At 41.4% G+C, this 20,552-nt stretch overlaps 1 protein-coding gene across 1 annotated transcript in view; it reads left to right on the top strand.

The window, feature by feature from the left end:
* LOC134077003 (alpha-tectorin-like) overlaps positions 1 to 20,552 on the top strand; it is a 69,933-nt gene that overhangs the window by 19,681 nt on the left and 29,700 nt on the right. The window contains exons 4-6 of the mRNA XM_062532338.1: positions 6,845 to 7,615; positions 10,043 to 10,164; positions 11,443 to 11,721. Of these exons, the coding sequence (XP_062388322.1) occupies positions 6,845 to 7,615; positions 10,043 to 10,164; positions 11,443 to 11,721 (1,172 nt within the window). The remainder of the gene's footprint in view (positions 1 to 6,844; positions 7,616 to 10,042; positions 10,165 to 11,442; positions 11,722 to 20,552) is intronic.

Below are 20,552 nucleotides of genomic sequence, written 5' to 3' on the forward strand. Positions count from 1 at the left end.
GCAGGACAGAATGCCTTTTATCTAACAAACGCAAAAGCTGAGATTGTTGGAAGGACTAGGCTACTCAACAAACTTGTTTTTCGTTTCTGGGAGATCTCGTTATCGTTTTGGATTGTCGGATTTTTATACTTATTGTTTGGACTTATGGACAATGAACTTTGAGGGGTGGTTGTTAGTGCTTTACAAAGCTTTGTGTTAATAAGTGTCGGTCCTCCTATCCTTCAGCTCACTGCGCGATGCAGTTGCGCATAGTGGCCACGAAGTCATTAACTGTTTACGACACAATACATGATATTTGTGTTTTTCGTTTCTTAGATTTAATGCATGTTTGACATGTAAACAGGCCTTCAGTCCGTTAACTTAAGGCCTTCTTTTGCATGGGGTTGCTCGCATCCGCCCGTAACCTAGACTATTATGTGCGTAGTGGCTGCATACTCTTGATTATAATAAGAGGCATTTTGTTACAGGACAACTTAAACTGACTTCCCCAATGCTTCCCCGCAGCACATTACATTTTAATATAGGCTAATATAGGATGAACAAAGTCTATGCTATATTAAATCCAGTAGCCTAATAATTCTATGTGCCACGTCCGATTTCGCAAGTGATGTAGTAGGCTACGTTTAAACATCGACAAACGTCTGTGAGACTACCCATTTCATGAAGAGCAATTGTCTTGTGCGATCATTCCCCCTCCCCCACACTTGTCTAACCAGTTCACTAGACGTTATAGCCTACCTATATGCGGCATTGAGGACGATTGCCTCCCTCCCCCCTCTCTCTCGACAGACACTTCCTGACACTAGGGCTCAGGATCATGACATCAAAACTTCGCGGGCACAGCCACATTGGCAGCTTCACTCCTTAGTGGATTACTATGGATTTACTCCCGCCTTTTAGTGTGTTCCTGTTACTTAGTTTTTGCTTCTTGGTAGTATGTTGCTGTGTAGTGGGGTGTAACAGTGCAACCCACGATCGCAAGAGGAAAAGAATAAATCGCTACTATATTTCTGCTTCTTGTCTTGTGCAACTGAATGAATGGATATTACGTTCAGTGCGCTACCAAATGGCGGCGATATTCCTAGAATGCAAGGCGTGTGCCCGAGCCCTATTATGTAAATGTCAAAATGTGTGTGTGTGTGTGTGTGTGTGTGTGTGTGTGTGTGTGTGTGTGTGTGTGTGTGTGTGCGCGCTGAACCACGAATTCACATATTAACTTTTCTTTTCAGCAGACATCGCAATCATAAAAAATCGCAAAACTTTTTCATAAAATAGTGCCTCTTGTCTTAATGGGTTCCGGAGGTTCGTAGAGTAAGTTTTGAACCCCGGTCGCTGACGTATGATTCAGATGCCTCAACCAGTTACGCCACAGTTCGAGTGTCAATCTCTTCGCACTTAGCCAAGAAATATAAAGGATTCAGTCAGTCGAGTTCATTTATTTGCGGCATGCACTTGAAACGCCGATCAAAAGTTCTGACATGTTAAACTGACGTTAGTCATTAATTCACCACATGATAAAATGCTGTTATATTGACGCACAGTAGCCCACGGTAGTCTATGTCTATCTCTGAATCAACATGAACATGCATAACGAGATCCATATATTCTAAGTTGCTAGAAACTTCTTTTGCGGAGCTAGGCCTATAGTCGATGGTTACAATGAATCACCCTCACTGCCCTATCGCATATCTGACCATCCATTGTTACAATGTAACAAAATGCGCGATCTTCTCCATGCATGTAGCCTACGGTTATAAGTAAAGTGACATGATAGGCATGTAGGCCTATTAACACTAGAAGCGCCAAGCGCCGGTCATTTGACCGCTGACGCGTATTACTAGAAGCGCCGTGTAGGTGTGACCTAAATATACCTAGAACGGCCGGGCTGCGGTCATTTGACCGCAGTGATTACAAAAAAAAAAAAATCTTTTCACTCGATTAAATTCCAGGACCCTACGTTCACGACTTTTCCTAAATACGCGTGTTTTGTCACCCAGAATTTTTACACGATCAAAAGCACACCGGTACAAGCTAGTTTAGAGCTATTTTGCGCTCACTTATGTGACAACACTATGTTGTCTCGCGTTCGGCCATGTTTGTCCAGGCTGCTATTCTCTTTTCTCACAGCAGAGGTCGCAAGGGTTTCCTGTCAGTCGGGCATGAGAATATTATTTTACCATAAAACATATAGTTTATATGTGCAATATGTGGGCTATTATATATGTGATTTATTTTAATAACTATTTTTCATTTACATGGCATAGGCTAGTCTATGGAGGCGATTTGCAGTGGTAAAATGCGAGTTTGTTTTGAAAACGTTGCGACGTTGTGCTATTAGGCAGGCCTACGTGTGTAAAAAATATTTTCAGCTGAAATTCGTCGAAGCCTATTTATGTACGTAGGGCGCGTATGCCTACGTACATTCATAGTTGTATCTTATCTTCTATTTGTAGGCTATCTTTTAAAGCTCAGACTAATGTATAAGCATTTTCTTACATATTTGCTGGACAGACAAGTTTACATCCAATTCTATCCAATACGTTCACTCAGTGGCGCATCGGTAACTCTCTCGACTACTACGCTGGAGACCTGGGTTCACGTCCTGGCTCGGACAAAATAGTGTAGCTTATACTGACTGAATTTTCTGACTGTTTATCAACGTCGACGAACAATTATTTTTTGTTAATGGTTTTTAATAACAAACTATCTGAAATAAACGGATGAATCACAATAGCCTACTGTTTACCATTAACGAAAATTAATTTCGCCAGCCACAATCTGACAAACTTTGACTAAGCCAGTTAGACTTTTTGCATCTAAAAATAATTATATCATAGAGACACGCGAAAAATAAACAAGCCTAGAAATTAGGCCTAGAACTCCCTGAGATTTTCCCACTGGACACACCGTTGCTATACGATACGCAGGGGGGAAAGAAGCAAACAACGTAGCCTAATCTTGATCTCGCCTTACATAGGCTACTTTCCTAATTCCTACGTAGGGCTAGTCAGACTTTTGTTAAATCTCCAGGGCCCAGTTGCACAAACACCAAAACCAAAGACTGATATGAACCAAATATTCTGGAACAGACGGATTTACAACATTGAACGCGATAGGCTATTCGGCTACTGCGACTTCCACCGTTTCCTTTCCAGAGATTGCTGCGCTGTTCACAACGCATGCAGTCTACATTGAAGTGAAACGTGCAGAACGTTGTCCAATACAATACAATAACATTGTGTGTTGAGATCATGGTAGGCTACAATATAGACATCTGTAGACATGAAGTGGCAACTAAAGCCATTATCAGTCATGAAAACTTTGGCGGCTGCAGCCTCATTTGGTTTTGGCTGAGCTAGCCAGCCAACTACTTCATCAGCCAGCCGTTATTCTGAAAGCAAATGGCTTCGGGGTCTATACCACACACTATATCCATTGCAAACATAGCCTATTTGAAACCGATCATTCCCCCTCCCCCATGCGCTCGTCTAGGCTTGGCTACAACAGACATCACCGTGGCATCGAGGACAATTAACTGCTTCCCCACCCCCACCGCCTCTCTCTGCCCCTGCATAGGCTAGACTGTAGGCCTAGGCTGGCTGTTTAGGCAACTCGTGGAAGAATGCGCAATCATGTTTCATCGCATATGCGCGTTTCAGAATGTTCGAATTCGCCAGCGTGCGTGTAGTTGTGTGAATAGAAAACTAGAATAGAATATAGCCTATATTTATTGATGCCATGCTTAAAAAAATTTCTGCCATGAAGAGGTCGGGGATTGAACCATCGACCATATCGGTATGAGGCCGAAGTTCTACCCAGTGAGCTTACAGCCCTCCGCTACCGAAATGTTAAATTGTGTGTCTCAATGCTGAATCTCGAATTCACATAGACGTTATCTTAAATTGTAGAAACAATAGGCTTTTTTTCAGCAGACATCGCAAACATATCATACACATTCACAAAACGGAGAATATCTTTCTGCTCAGCATAGCTCTATCTCCCTCCCTCCGATGTAGCTAGACCCTATAAGATGCTTCTCCCTAAATGAATAAAAATGTTTTAGAAAGTAGCCACGGTAGCCTGTAAAATGCGGCCTGAAATCCTGGCTACTGTGTAATTGAAACCAGACTGTTAGGCTCTTTATTCCATGTCCGATCATTTTCGGTGGCGCAAACATATATTAAATGCATAGAAGTGAATTTGGGGAGTGAATTGGAACTAGCCACCCATTCACTTTTAGAGCATTTTAGTTGAAAGTCAAGTTTGCTTAAGTTTTGTTCAAGAACTCTTCCAGAGTTTTTACCTCAAACACAAATCAACACAAATAAATGAACAGATAACTCGAACGTGCTGTATGTCATAATGAAACAACCACAGACTATCAACAACACGGTCTGACACGAATGATACATGGCTTAGTGCAAACTGAATTTATGACCAAACGATTTGATTCGTGCACGAAGCGCCATCTAGCGATCAGTTTGTGTAAGTAACAGCCTCCCAGTCTAAGGACTCAGCGGTCTTTTGACCGCCTCGCCGCGCTTTAAGTAGTTCACACCAGCACGGCGCTTCTAGTAGGTCGTCAAAGCGGTCAAATGACCGGGGCGCGGCGCTTCTAGGTATAAGTGGGTCAGAGAGGCGCGGCGCTTCTAGTGTTAAAGATATTTCTGTTAAATACATTTTATTTTGAGTTGTCAAAAGTGGTGGGGACAAAATCTGTGATAAAGTGCTGGGTAAGCTACCCAGCGTCGCCGGTTAAAATGAACATGCCTCCGTTTTAAAATAGCCTATAGGTCTACACATTTCTAAGTATTCCTAGCATAAATGTAGCCTAAATGTCCATCTTGTCCATCTCTTTCGTCTTCGCCTTGACAATAGCCTATTGGACGGAAATGCGGTCTTGTAACCGTAATGAATTAATGAATTAATCTAAGGTTGCCTATATCGAGTCTTTCAGGTTGAATTGAAGGCTTCTAAAACCATTTTCATTAATTTCAACAATGGTTTATTGAAACGTCGTTTGATTATAATTTCGCCAGTCATCACCTTCATTTTAATGATTAAATGAGACGGATTAAATGAGACGGATATGCGGAGCATTTCTCTCCCTCTCCATTGACCAAAACGTTGCTCTGGCATCTCTGCTGGACTGACTGAGTTATAGGCTACGTCGAGTGAGAGAGCCAGCCGTGAGGTATGCTGTAAAACATTCGAAAACTCTGAAACTGCAATCCGACATGCCGAGCGTGATGTCTCTATTCTCCGCTTGTCACCCAGCGCGGTGTCTTCGGGTTTTTCCGTGTTTTCCGGTATGAGCCGAACCTTAATTTTATTAAGGCGGTCTTATGTTGCCCCCTTGCGGTTGCAGTTTTAATTAAAGTCCCGATGCTTCGGGAGTCCCGATGTGCGGGAAAGAAAGGAGCATTCTCAACCCGTACCATCTGTACATCAGGGGGGTCAACAGCGTTCCACGAAGGCCAGGTGTAAAAACGGCTCTTTAGTTAATGGAGCGGGGTGGGAAATGAAGGTTGATCTAGGCCAGCAGATGGCAGTACCTTCGCATATAGTGAGCACTAGGTTGAGACCGGACCTTCTTCTGTGGTCAGATAGAGATAAAGTGGTTTACATGGTCGAGGTAACTGTTCCTTGGGAAGACAGAGTAGAAGAGGCCAATGAGTTAAAGAGAGCAAAATACACTGAAATAGCAGAGGAGGCAGCGCAGCGAGGTTGGAGTGTGAGATTAAGGCCTATTGAAGTTGGTGCACGAGGGTTTGTGGCCAGATCTGCTATTGGCTTGCTGTTTGAGTTGGGCATTCGTGGACGAAGGCAAGTGGTTAGTAACATGTCTTTGGCAGCAGAACGAGCAAGTGAATGGTTGTGGGTAAGGAGAAACTCTACTTCCAGGGGTAAGGTAAGTTAGCTGGCTTATTTGTTTTGTGTTTGAGACACGGTGCCTAGGTTTATGGTTTAAGGGTATGGTTCAGTCCACACCGACGGGACGGACCATGCCTAGGATAGTCAAGAGTATTTGGTTATTTTGTGATGGGGGTGGTAGCATGTAGCGCAAGCTAAGACAAGCAAGTTGGCTTGTTGCAATGTGGTAGTATGGAGGCAGCATGTGGTGGTAGCATGTAGTGTAGCACAGGCTATACTAGCTGGTTTGTTTGTTGCAATGTGGTAATATGGAGGCAGCATGTGGTGGTAGCATGTAGCGTAGCACAGGCTATACTAGCTGGTTTGTTTGTTGCAATGTGGTAGTATGGTGTGTTGGCTTGTTGCAATGTGGTAATATGGAGGCAGCATGTGGTGGTAGCATGTAGCGTAGCACAAGCTAAACTAGCTGGTTTGTTTGTTGCAATGTGGTAGTATGGTGGCAGCATGGAGGGGAGTGTCTCCAGGACGCTGGTTTCACTGTTAAGCCTTCATGAGGTGTCGTGGGCCTAACTTAACGAAACATCGGTGAATGAGGGTGCCCACTTGATAACTCCAATGCTGTATACCATATACTGCTGTGGGATTGGCCATCTGTCTTGTGTTTGTGACCATTGGTTAACAGGTTGGTGGTTAGCCTGCTTCTTTACGTTAATGTTGGACAGGGGCTTCTTAATGTGTGTTTGCCTTGGATTTTGGCACAAGGGATTTTAACATTTAATCCTGTGTATTAATGTAACACAGACATTCAGTCCTTTTGCTAACTCAATGGTTATGAAGAAATATAGGTTACTGACTCATCCTGAAACTACATCCAAAGCCTCAGACCTTTCAAAAACAGTGTACACAATTGTTGTACACTTCTCTTTTTAAAACAACAGTATGCAACAATTTGCCATATGTACTTTTGTAGGTTTCTCAACAATTGCAACATCTCCATCGAGTACAACAGTAACTACAGCAGCATCTCCAGAGCCAACAACAACAACAACTGAAGAGACTACAACTGCCTCCGTGTCAACTGCACTAATGTCATCAACAACTACATCTCCATCAACAACTGCAACATCTCCATCAAGCAGCACAACATCTCCAGAACCAACAACAACTGAAGAGACTACAACTGCTTCGGTGTCAACTGCAGTAATGTCATCAACAACTACATCTCCATCAACAATTGCAACATCTCCACCAAGTAGCACAGCAACATATCCAGAATCAACAACACCAACTGAAGAAACAACAACTGCTTCTGTGTCAACTGCAGTAATATCATCAACGACTGCAACACCTCCATCAAGCAGCACTGCAATATCTCCAGAACCAACAACAACAACAACAACAACAACAACAACTGAAGAAACAACAACTGCCTCTGTCTCAACTGCGGTAATGTCATCAACATCCACATCTCCATCAACAACTGCAACATCTTCAGAACCAACAACAACTGAAGAAACAACAACTGCTTCTGTATCAACTGCAGTAATATCATCAACGACTGCAACATCTTCATCAACCACTGCAACATTTCCATCAACAACTGCAACATCTTCATCACGTACAACACTAACTTCGGCAGCTTCTCCAGAACAAACAACAACAGAGGCAATAACCACTTCAGCATCAACAGCAGTAAAAACGACTGCAACATCTCCACTGACTACCTCCACTGGCATGCCTGGTAACTATGATTCCAGAGTATATTTTCACATCTTGATTGTGATTTGTTTGCATATCATTTATTTGTACAATAAGTTACTCCAAGGGGAATTAATATTGCTAGTTACCCTGGTACTGGTAAGTAAGTAAATGAGGTTTTAGAATAGAAGAATAGAATAGAATAGAATATATACTTTTTTGATCCCGTGAGGGAAATTCAGTTCTCTGCATTTAACCCAATTTAACCCAATTTAACCGAATTTGTGAACACACAGCACACAGTGAACACACAGTGAGGTGAATCACACAACCCAGAGCAGTGAGCTGCCTGCCCAACCAGCAGCGTTCGGGGAGCAGTGAGGGGTTAGGTGCCTTGCTCAAGGGCACTTCAGCCGTGGTGGACTGATCGGGGATCGAACTGGCAACCCTCCGGTTACAAGCCCGAAGCCCTAACCAATACACCATGGCTGCCCCCTTTTTAACGCATTTTTCAAGCACAATAAGTGTATTGTCTTCAAGTTATAGTCGTTTCCGGGTTTAAAAAAATCCCATAAACACACAACTAAACCTTGTGAGAAGCCTTGAAGAGTTGAAGCTGTTATAGCTGCAAAGGGTGGACCAACATATCAAACCCTATAGATTAAGAATGAGATGTCACTTAAGTTCATATGTGAGTCAATGCAGGCGACCCAATACCTTTGGCAATATAGTGTAGTTTAATGGATGTTGATATGCTAACATTGCTAACAAGCTAACTTGCCAGTGAGGACTTTTATTTTAAAACAGTTGTAGGATGGCTGAATAGTTAACTAGTTGAGTAGTTTTAATGGTTACATTACAGTTTTTATAGTGAATTATTGTAGTGAGGAATTTTATTTTGAAAGTTTCATCTTAAAACCTGAGACAGACAGTTGCTGCAGGTGGCCTGAACAACTGGCCTGGCCTTCTATTTGCTTACAGTAATGGCCCTATTGTGATGTAATCACCCCAATGTTGAGTCTGATGGGACATTTTTAATAGTCTTTCATTTACAGTAAAAAGTATAAAAGTTACAAAGAGGAAAAATACAGTACAAAGCCCACATGTCTTAAGTAAGACCTACGCAACACAGTTTTCATAAAGGGTTAAGGGTGCCTGAACTACTTTAGAAGAAGACAAATAAGAAGACTCTGGAAGAACAGTACAATGCATTTTCATGCACAGTAAGAAGTCTAGGAAGAACAGTAAAGCACATTTTCCTGCATTGTAATAATAAGAAGCTTAGGGAAAACAGTACAGTGAATTTTCATGCACTGTAACTAGAAATTACAATTCCAGGGAATTACCAGTGCATGAAAATGCAAAAATGGCGGTTGAGAAAAATATTGTTAAATATTCTTTAAAATATAATCGTAGTACAATAATGGAGGTCAGAAAAAAGTTGGTGGGAGTCATAGTTAGTGACAACTGACAGTTGGAATGGCTGAACAGTTAAATAGTTGGATAGTTTTAAAGAACAAAAAACTGCACTCATAAACTGCTTTGAAAAGAAAGGTCATTTGATTGACAGGATTTGGTGAAAGTTTAATCAATCAATTTGAATCTAAGTTTTTATTTTATCCACTGGTGACCATGGAAATCGAAAATCAATTCATTAAATTCACAACAGAGTATTGGTCTGAGGTGAATTAGACATTATTACTTACTTGCTACTGATTAACTGTTATGACAGAAACAGATTAAAGGGATATTCCGCCATATTTGGAAATAAGCTAATTTCCCACCTGCCCTCGAGCAAAACAATCGATATTTTTACCTTTTTCCCGTTCATCCAGCCATTCTGTGAGTCTGGCGATACAACTTTTAGCTTCAGCCGAGCATAGATCATTGAATCGGATTAGACCGTTAGCTTCTCGCCTGCTAGCATCATGCTTACAAGTGACTAAGATTTCTGGTAATTTTCCCCATTTAAAACGTGTCTCTTCTCAAGTTAGAAAGTGCAATAAGACCAACTGAAAATTAAACCTGCCGTTTTTCTAGGCTGTTTTGACACGGAACTACACTCTCATCTGGCGTAATAATCAAGGCAAGTTGCAAACGTACCATGGGCGCAGTGATATCACGCACTACTTCCTGCTTGTTGCCTATGGGGACTATTTTCAGATATCACTGCGCCTATGGTACGTTTGCAACTTGCCTTGATTTTACCAGAAAATGACCAGATATCTTAGTCACTTGTAAGCATGAGGCGAGAAGCTAACGGTCTATGATTCAATGATCTATGCTAGTCTGAAGCTAAAAGTTGTATCACCAGACTCACAGAATGGCTGGATGAACGGGAAAAAGGTAAATATCGATTGTTTTGCTCGAGGGGAGGTGGGAAATGAGCTTATTTCTAAAAATGGCGGAATATCCCTTTAAGAGCTGTGACAAGACAAATAACTAAATTTACAAAGTCTCTTCCTTACAGCTATATTCTATCCCTATGGACTTGGAGACCACGTGAACAACCGTGCACTTGATGGGAGTTCCCCTCCTATCAAACTGCTTCAACCATTTACATTTTTTGGAGTGACATACAACCAGACATTTGTGGGTAGACACAAAGGATTTTTGTCATGTATGGCCTATTTTTAATCATATACGGTGCTGTGAAAAAGTATTGGGCAAGGCTATGCAAACCCCTTGTACAATTAGTAGTGTCTGCTATTCAAATAATCTAAAACAAATGCCATGATCATTAGACTTTAATGAAGGTGTTCAGTAAATGATCTATATGGTGGTATTGATAATATGTCCGTTACTGCCTTTTGCCTTTGCACAACTCCTTACTGTTAGTACATAATACAGTATCTGACAAATAAGGGTCAAAGGTCAACTTTGAGCACAATATTTTCTATACACACATTTCATCAGGGCAACAAGTCCCCATATTTTCATTGCTCTACCTATAATACATTTGTGTAGACAAAACAAAAAACTTTAAACATTTTTGTTAGTTTGACACTCTGGTCAGTTACTGCCTTTTGTCTTTGTAGCAGCATGGTTGCTTGAAAAAAATGACAATAATTAATTTTCGACCAAAAATGCAGTTACTGCCTTTTGGCTTATAGGGAAGATTTGCACCCCTGTGCATTTGTTGTCATGTCACAGTGTGTGAATAGCTCAGCGGTGTGGCCTAGGCTATTCATACTGGGGGTGCTAACAGTTTGTGAGACAAATGCTATCCTAAACTTTCACCACCTTTCACCACCATCTATCCTCATAGATTTCTGAAGCTTTGAGTACTGGACCTTTTTTCGATACAATTGGATTGAAAGCTTCACTGGTTCAGAAAGCCCAATAAAACCCCAAAATACAGAGTCAAAGAAAAATCAAGGGAGGTTCAAGGCCTTTACTTGAAAATGTAAAAAGAACCACAGTCTCAGGAATAAACATTCAAGACTCAACAAGAGGCACTGTTAACAGAGGTACTTAAATACTCCAACTAATAAATATTATCAGGTGAGAAACACGAACACAAAACATAATCACTCCAGTCATCAGTTCCAGGTGAGTCTCTTGGGCAGGAAGGACCAAATAGTCCTCCTGGAAGTGCTCTCTGTCGTCATCTGCTGGTCGGAAAACCTTGCGACACATGGGTGATATAGGTTTTGAATAACTCATTACCTTCAATAAATTAAATATTAAAGTTAGTTGGATGACCTGAAACATTTCAGTGTGACAAAATGCAAAAATAGAACAAATCGGGAAGGGGCAAATACTTTTTCACAGCACTGTATGTGTTATGTAATAGTTTTGATGTCTTTAGAACTGTGTAATGTAGAAAATCCATATGAATGAGTATAAAACCACACCATTTTCTTGCAGGTAAATAACAATGGTGACCTCACCTTTGACAGTTCATGGTGGAGATATTATCCTTACCAATTCCCGGGATATGGGCACCGAGATATCATTGCCCCGTTCTGGACAGATATGGACAACCGAGGCAATGGCATCATATCCTACCAACAGTACACCAACGGCAGTGTTCTCCAGCAAGCCACTACAAACATTAACCAGTACTTCCCTGAGTTGAGCTTCTCAGCTTCCTGGGTCTTTGTTGCAACATGGGACAGAGTGGCATACTATTCCCTTTCAGGCACAGTAAGTTAGGCTAATTGTGTGTGTGCATGTACAGTAATTTCCAAACATTTTATGAAATAGTAAGTGAGCAAGCAACATGTATTTATAAAGCACATTTAAACACAGATTTCACTGACTAATGTGCAGTACAAAGTAAAACAAATAATATTCATATAATATAATATAAAATTAATATAAATTCAGAGAGCGCAGACCTCCGCCTGTATTGTTTTTCCTAGGCTGTCATACATTTGAACCTAGGTATCATAAAAGATCTGCACACCAAGGAGCTCCCAAAAATATATTTAAAAATAATGTTTTGATCTCGCACCCGGCTCATGTTTTATGGATGTGCGTGATTTTACTTTATACATTTGAACCTAAACTATTCAGATCGCCACCACGTGGCCATGCCATTACACCACTAAGCGAAAAACAAAAACGGCTCTGGAATCCCGGCAGTGATACGGATCACTCCCAAAATGTAATAGTTTCTTCCTTGGGTCATTTCTGACCTTCCCTGAAAAAAAAATTATAATCTCATCGAAATCCATTCATTACTTTCTGAGTTATTACTAACAAACAGACAGACAGACAGAGAAACGAACAAACAAACCCCGATGAAAACAGCACCTCCTTGGTGGAGGTAATAAAAAATGAGTAGACAAATACATACAGTAAGAGACCTACAACAGCAGACACACAGATCAACAGGAAGGACAGCAGGAGACATGGACAGTGTTACAGATAGGTGATAGACAGAGGGTTAGGAAGCTGGGAAAGCCAAGATAAAAAGTTAGGTTTTGAGCCTACCTAGCCTTAAAGGAACACTTCACCGTTTTTTCATATTAAACTACATTATTCCCTTAACTAAGACGAGTTGAGTTGATACATACCTCTCATGTTTCAATGCGTGCACTCACTGGCTCTGGCGCGCGTCGCTACTTTGATAGCACTTAGCTAGCCCAGTTCATTCATTAGGATCCAAACAGAGATGAAGTTAGAAGCGAACAAACACCTCCATGTTTTCCCTTTAAAAATACAATTACACGAGTAGTCACACGACCAAGTATGGTGAGACAAAATAAAACGTGGTGCATTTCTAAGCGGGTAAAAGGGATAACTATATTGTGTGGCGGAATAACACTTGGGAGCACTTAGACTCTGCGCAGTAATATCATCACTCTTGCACTTTCAGTTTCACTTCAGAGTGAGGATATTACTGCGCCAAGTAGTAGTTAAATAGTTCATTATGAAAAAAAAGCGTTCCTTTAAAAGCAAAAATGGGAGGGAGCACTTTTAATGTCCTGGGGAAATTGGTTCCACAGCTGTGGCACTGTAACTGCAAAGGCTCTGTCACCGTTTTGTTTGAGCCATGAACGAGGCATATGGAGAAGAGCTTTGACCACGGCTTTGAGAGACCTGGGGATTTGGTGTAGATGGATGAGGTCATTGATGTAACTAGGGCTGCGTTCAGACCGCAGATTCCTTCTCATATATTTTTAGGGCTGACTGTCCACACTGCTTTTAGCAAATGTTCAAATCTGATATGGCTCTGTTCAGACTGTGTCACATTAACCGATCTGACAGGTTGCTGTGGCAAGGAAAACAAACGTGTCTGCCATCAGGAGGAAATACTTGCTAATTCGATTAAACATATCCATATAACTAAGTGGTGATATAAGCATTCATTGCATGCATGCAAGCTCCGCTTCAAACTGTTGGAAGGCTATTTAATTATTTAACGACATTTAGTAGAACAACGTGGATTCTTGCAACTTAAATAGAAACAGAGCAGAGACTATAGGCTATACTGCGCTGCTTAGCACTGAGTATTATTTAGTCAAATTCTAATATGACATGGTTAAAAGACATAGCTGTAACGTAGCTCCATAACTCGAAATAGACCTCTGAAGTTCGCCTACAAAAAAGCTACCATCTTTGCCCAAATAAGGAGATCCGGTATTGTGAGATTTTTTCTATGGGAAAGTAACATGGGGATTTTCAATTATCGCAGCTGTTAAACTCTCACGGGGATGATGATAATGGAAATGCAGACGTTTTTCGCTACACAGTTTTGTTCACTGCCATCTAGTGGATCCTGTGATCTTCGGGTGAGGATCGGCACACTCTGATCTTTGCTACCGCAGAGCTAACCTACAATGCAACTTGTCATTGGTAGTTAGCTTCAATGAACTCCTGGATCTCCTTATATGGGCAAAGATGGCAGCTTTGGATCCTTTTTGTAGGCGAACTTCAGAGGTCTACTGTATAGGTGGGCGGTCAGGCGCGTAAAGTCACGTAAAGATAAATAGATAGATAGATAGATAGATAGATACTTTATTGATCCCCAAGGGGAAATTCAAGGTCCCAGCAGCTTAAGACACCACACACAACATACATTACAATGTAAACAGGAAAATACAAAGCAAATCAACAAATCAACATGACTAAAGGAGCAGTAAAATACTATAGATAAAGATGTGCATGAATGTACTGAGGATTGGTACTGTGATCCAGTATGAGGTATGAGGTGTGTGTCAAGTTGGTAGTGCAAATAAGTCCAACAGTGCAACAGTGCAAGATTAAATTCTAGTGACCAGCAATACATATGTACAGTACAAAAATGTAAGCATAGTAATAACAGTACTAGTATATATGGACAATTAAGATAAACATAACATATAGTAGGACTAATATAAGAGTTGGCAGCAGTGCAAGGATAGTTAGATATGAGTGCAGACATTGGTCAAATATATGGACAAAAAGAGAGGGTAGACCAATAGCGTGCGGTGGCCGTACGTTTTGGTGGGGCAGAAACATAAAATTAAAAAATGTCATATTTCACAGGAGTTTCGTCACAGTCAGAAATGTAAGTGGAATATTGTGTAGATCAGCCCAGTTGATTAGTTCTAGATTAGATTGCTTTCGGCACCGTCCTCATCACGTTAAACCAGCAAAGCATAGCAACGTTGTTGCTATGGGTTAACAAAACTAGTTTTCTGTGCTCTGTCTAGAACTAGGCCTAATTTGCTAACTGATGTAATATTGTTTTTAAGTAGCCTAGTTTGGTTTTTGTAACTGCAACTCAATACAGTTGGGTGTCATGAATAATTTTTAACTCGTTGCAGAACTATAGCCTGTAGCTCAGTTTTGCAGGACGTGGCCAGAGACGGTTCATAAAGCAACTAGACCATCTTTGACGTGACTCTAGCTTACCTTTGAACGTTGCCTTCTCGTTTTTTTGCGCTGTCCATGAACGTTACTAAATCCACTAACTGCTAAGCCAAGGAAGACACCAGGGTTAGCTAAATATATTCTCATTTCAACCTCTCAAATAGTTTTTAACAGAAACTCAACACGGTTACAGGTGCAACTGGCCAGTGGCCATGCATCTGGAAATGAAACGATAGCCCGCAGCCCTGTACTGGCGGAATAATTTGACCACCGTTCTAGAATATGACGATAGGGCAGTCTACTTGACGCCCATACAGGCGTCTTTTAGCGCGGGTTAATCCTTATTGAAGCCGCCAGGGTTATGCTATTTAAACATACGGAGGAATGCGGCCCTCGAGGTGTCCCGGCCGCCCCAAGAAAACATGACTACGTTAAACTCAACTAGATCGCCACCATTATCCAAAAGTTGATGTCAACAGACCAAGATTATTTGGAAAGCCTATAGAAACTAGAGATAGTTAATGTGACAATAATATTACTAAAAAATTGACTTGAAGCAGTGATTTACTGAGGAACTAGTTTTTGTGGAGGATGCATCTGGGAGGTCGCTGCCCCACCTGCCCATATGGACGGCACGCAACTGGGTTAGACATGTAAGCCATGCCATGTACTACATGTAAGTGTATAAGAGGGTGGAGGTGCAGATATACTATGCATAGAAGTCCAACTCTCCTTTTCCCTTCAGTGAAGCATTGTACAGTTGTATGGCCCTGGGTACAAATTACTTCCTCAGTCAGTCCGTTGTGCATGTCAGGGAGCGTAGTCTCAGCTGATCAAGCTCTTCTGCTGTATGATAGTGCTGTAGAGTGGATGACAGTCATTGTCCAGGATGTTGGGTAGCTTGTTCAAGGTCCTTTTGTATGATACTGAAGTGATACACTCCAGATCAGCTCCCACAACAGAGCCAGCCTTCCTTACCAGCCTGTCTAGTCGCCCAGCATCCCTCTTCTTAGTGCTTCCTCCCCAGCATGCCACAGCATAGAAGAGGACGCTGGCCACAACAGACTGGTAAAACATCTAGAGGAGCTTGCTGCAGACATTGAAGGACTGCAGCCTCCTCAGGAAGTACAGCCTGCTCTGCCCTTTCTTGTATATTGCTTCAGTGTTGACTGACCAGTCCAGTTTATCGCCCAGATGTATGCCCAGGTACTTGTATGTGTTCACCACCTCCACATTGACCCCCTCGATGGCGACTGGCAGCAGAGCAGGCTTAGACCTCCTGAAATCTACCACCATCTCCTTGGTCTTGGCTGTGTTGAGTTGTAGGCGGTTGAGTCTGCACCATTGCACACAGTCCTCCACCAGGCTCCTGTATTCCTCCTCTTGCCCATCCCTGATACATCCCACAATTGCAGTATCTAAAGTCACGTTACAGACAGTGTTGGGAGCTGTTCAGACTGAGACGCATCTGTCCATATCCGATATGAATGCAATATGAAACTATTGTACCTCCTGGATGTGGTTTCTGTGTGGTCTGTCACTGTTCAGACTTCAAAAGCGCCATCCGATTCCTATCTGGATGGGTTAAAAATCAGATTTTGGCTGGCAGTCTGAACGCAGCCTAGAGGACTGCCCATTAAGAGCTTTAAAAACAATCAAGAAGGACCTTGAACTGGACTCAGACAGCAGTCTAACAGTTGTGTTTTGGACCATCTGAATAAGATTGAGTAGGGACGGGGACGACTAGATACAGTGACTGCAATCGTCTAGCTGTGAATTAAATAAAGTGGATGTCAGAAATAGAGGTAGACCAATTAATTGGTATATTTACAGTGCCTATAGAAAGTCATCTTTTGAAGTAGTTACTTTTTTTGTCTTACAGCCTGAAATCAAAACCCATTTTTAAAAAGATCTTTTCCAGTTTTATTTACAAATTTAGCTGTAATTAAAAAATCGGAGTGTCTATTTGCACCCCTGATGTCCTATCTAAGTCCTAAATCTAACAATTTAGGATTATTAAAACAATATTTTAGATGGGAAAGTGGTGCTAAATTTCCACAAACTTTGCTTAGTGAACTGGTAAAACCGTCCGTTTGTAAGCAAAATCAAGAAATACGATCTTTTAGTTTGTTTACCGTTACCTAGCAATGGCAACTTATATGCAATATCTCACACTTTACATCACGGGTGTAGTACAGCGGAGATGTCATTGAGTAATGACTCCGTGGTCCAGGGTTCGATGCTCAGTTGAGACAATGCCTCTTTTTTTGCATGGCAAAGTACAGACGACTCTCTCTTTTCTTACATGACATTACTTCGCGGCAAATAAGAGTTTGTGCTTTTTGAACCTGTCAAAGATTGACTAGTTTTATTTCAGTTATGAGTACAGTTGAGTAGAAGTAGGCTTAGTTGTGAGTAGAAAGGTTTGCATGGTGTTTTGAGCCCCCAAGGCGCTGGGGTTAGGCATGAGTTAGGGTTAGGAGTAGGATTAAGTGCCTTTAAAGGGTCACTGCACCCTAAAATAGGTTTTTTGAGCTGTTGATTGATTGAAAATACTCATAAGTGGTGAACTGTACTATTACCAGGGTTAATATTGACAAAAATCGTGTTTCTCGACAAAAGTAACATTTCGTCTGATTTTGTATTGGAGATATTGCTCTCTCGCGCATACTACCGTTTGAAAACATGCCATGGCATGTTGGTCCAAAATACTATTGGAATGATGACGTTGTCCTGCACTTCTAGTCCGACACTACGTCACCGGGTCGTTACAAATTAGGACTGAAACGCCCCAACACCTGCTGCCCTGATTAGCCTACCTGTGATAAGCCATGTCTGCAGCACTCATTCCCAGATTGACACGAAATCACCATGGTTGATTGGTTGCAGCAGTGCTGCACTGAGTGCACTCTCTCTCCAAATTTCAGAACGTCTCGCCCATTTTGAAAGCCGTTTTCAGAAATGTGAAGTGGGTGGAGTTATGGGGTGAAGTGACTCTTTAAGTCAACAGTGGCAGCGCTGCCTGGAAGACAACTCAGAAAATAACTCTTTGAACTAGCTTGCCTTTGATCAAGCTACCACATGACCACTCATCAGCCTAATATTTGTATAATCACCATAGCCTACATTGTAAGTAACCCAGACATGGCGAAACAGCTAAAAACTGTTAAATGCTAAATTACTGTAGAACTGGTAAATACACAGGCCTATTGACAGTGTACATGGATGTTAGACATCGGGTGTAAATAGCATTGTTGATTATAGACACTATTTACACCCGGGTGTAAATAGTAATGTTGATTATTTGCACCCGGGTGTAAATAGTATTGTTGATTATTTGCACCCGGGTCACCGGGTGTAAATAGTATTGTTGATTATACACTATTTACACCCAGGTGTAAATAGTAATGTTCATAATTTGCACCATGGGTGCAAATAGCATCTGCCTTAAAAAATTAAAAACTAGAATAACAGGCAGGCGCGTGCCGTCCATATGGGCAGGTGGGGCAACGACCTCCCAGATGCATCCTCCACAAAAACTAGTTCCTCAGTAAATCACTGTTCCAAGTCTATTTCTTAGTAATATTATTGTCACATTAACTATCTCTAGTTTCTATAGGCTTTCCGAATAATCTTGGTCTGTTGACATCAACTTTTGGATAATGGTGGCGATCTAGTTGAGTTTAACGTAGTCATGTATTCTTGGGGCGGGACACCTCGACGGCCGCTTTCCTCCGTATGTTTATAGCATAACCCTGGCGGCTTCAATAAGGACTGTAACCCGCGCTAAAAGACGCCTGCATGGGCGTAAAGTAGTCTGCCCTATGGTCATAATAGAACGATGGTCAAATTATTCCGCCAGTACAGGCTATCGTTTCATTTCCAGATGCATGGCCACTGGCCAGTTGCACCTGTGCATAACCGTGTTGAGTTTCTGTTAAAAACTATTTGAGAGGTTGAAATGAGAATATAAATTAGCTAACCCTGGTGTCTTCCTTGGCTTAGCAGTTAGTGGATTTAGTAACGTTCATGGACAGCGCAAAAACGAGAAAGCAACGTTCAAAGGTAAGCTAGAGTCACGTCAAAGATTGTCTAGTTGCTTTATTAACCGTCTCTGGCCACGTACTGCATTTAAACTGAGCTACAGGCTAGTTCTGCAACGAGTTATCAGAAAATTATTCATGACACCCAACTGTATTGAGTTGCAGTTACAAAAAACAAACTAGGCTACTTAAAAACAATAGTAGCCTACATCAGTTAGCAGAGCCTATTAGGCTAGTTCTAGACAGAGCTCAAAACTAGTTTGTTTACCCATAGCAACAACGTTGCTATGCTTTGGTTTAACGTGATGAGAACGGTGCCGAAAGAAATCTAATCTAAAACTTATCAACTGGTCTGATCTACAAAATATTCCACTTACATTTCTGACTGTGACATGATTTAAGCATAGAACAGACTCCTGTGAAATATGACATTTTTAAATATTATGTTTCTGCCCCACCAAAACGTACGGCCACCGCACGCTACTGATAACAGGGTTGGAAAAGTCATCATACCCCTGACTCAATACTTTGTAGAGCTTCCTTTTTCTCTCATTACAGCCAAAGCTATGAAGCTTTAAAGCTCTACAAAGTGTTAAGTCAGAGGTATGATGACTTTTCCAACCCTGTTATTCTAGTTTTTACATTTTTATTCATTTTCAGAACTGTCGACTTTTTTTCATTATTTTGATGTTGTACAGCTAGATTTGTAAATACAACTGGAAAAAAATATTTTTAAAATGGGTTTTGATTTCAGGCCGTAAGACCAAAAAAGTAACTATTTCAGAAGGGTATGATGACTTTCTAGGCACTGTATCCGACTAATATATTAAGCCGATTAACAGGCAGGTGCATCTGCAGGCAGCTCTGTGTTACTGTTGCTGTGGAGCATGTGTGATACACATTTGCTGCGTTTACATGAGAGCTTTAATTCCGAATAAAACAAACTTAATTCGGAATAAAAGTTAATTCCGCTTTAAAAGAGACCATATAAACGCTTATTCCGCTTGAAAATGATTATTCGGAATCAAAGTTAATTCCGAATTAAGTGGTTGGTTTATTCCGATGTTAAAGCGGAATTAACTCCCTCCTTGATCATGTAAACCTTTATTCCGATTCAAAGTTTATTCCGTTTGTTTGGCGCATGCTCGTACAAGGAGGAAGAAGAAACGCTTGCTCGTTTCCTTGCTAATTCGGCTCCGTCTTCTTCCCCACTTCTCCGACACTCTTCTCCTCCTCAGCTAGCAAACGTGAAGCTTGACCATATTCTTGAGCTGCTGGTTAAATAGTAGGCCTATTATCAGAATTACTGCGAAAACCGTTTTCATTATGTTATTGTCCATGCCGTAGCGTTAACCCGAGATGACAAAAAAAGCCGCTAGCCAGCTAAAGTTTGTTTTCTTCCAGTAGACCTTAATTAGTCTACGTTCATGCGCCGCCTGTCCAATCGGAACCCTTCCCGACCCCCAGACGTTCAGCGGAATACTCACAGGCTCAGATGTAAAGTTTGTTCGTTAGATAATTCCAAGATATGATAATTTCTGTCATAGCCGAAGTATTAGCCTAGATTTCCGTTTTCTTCGGTCTGATTAATTTTTTGGTGTAGCCTAATGTAACAGGGTGGTCAGGGCAACC

The sequence above is a fragment of the Sardina pilchardus genome, chromosome 3 (genome assembly GCF_963854185.1).
Source record: "Sardina pilchardus chromosome 3, fSarPil1.1, whole genome shotgun sequence".
Lineage (NCBI taxonomy): Eukaryota > Metazoa > Chordata > Actinopteri > Clupeiformes > Clupeidae > Sardina > Sardina pilchardus.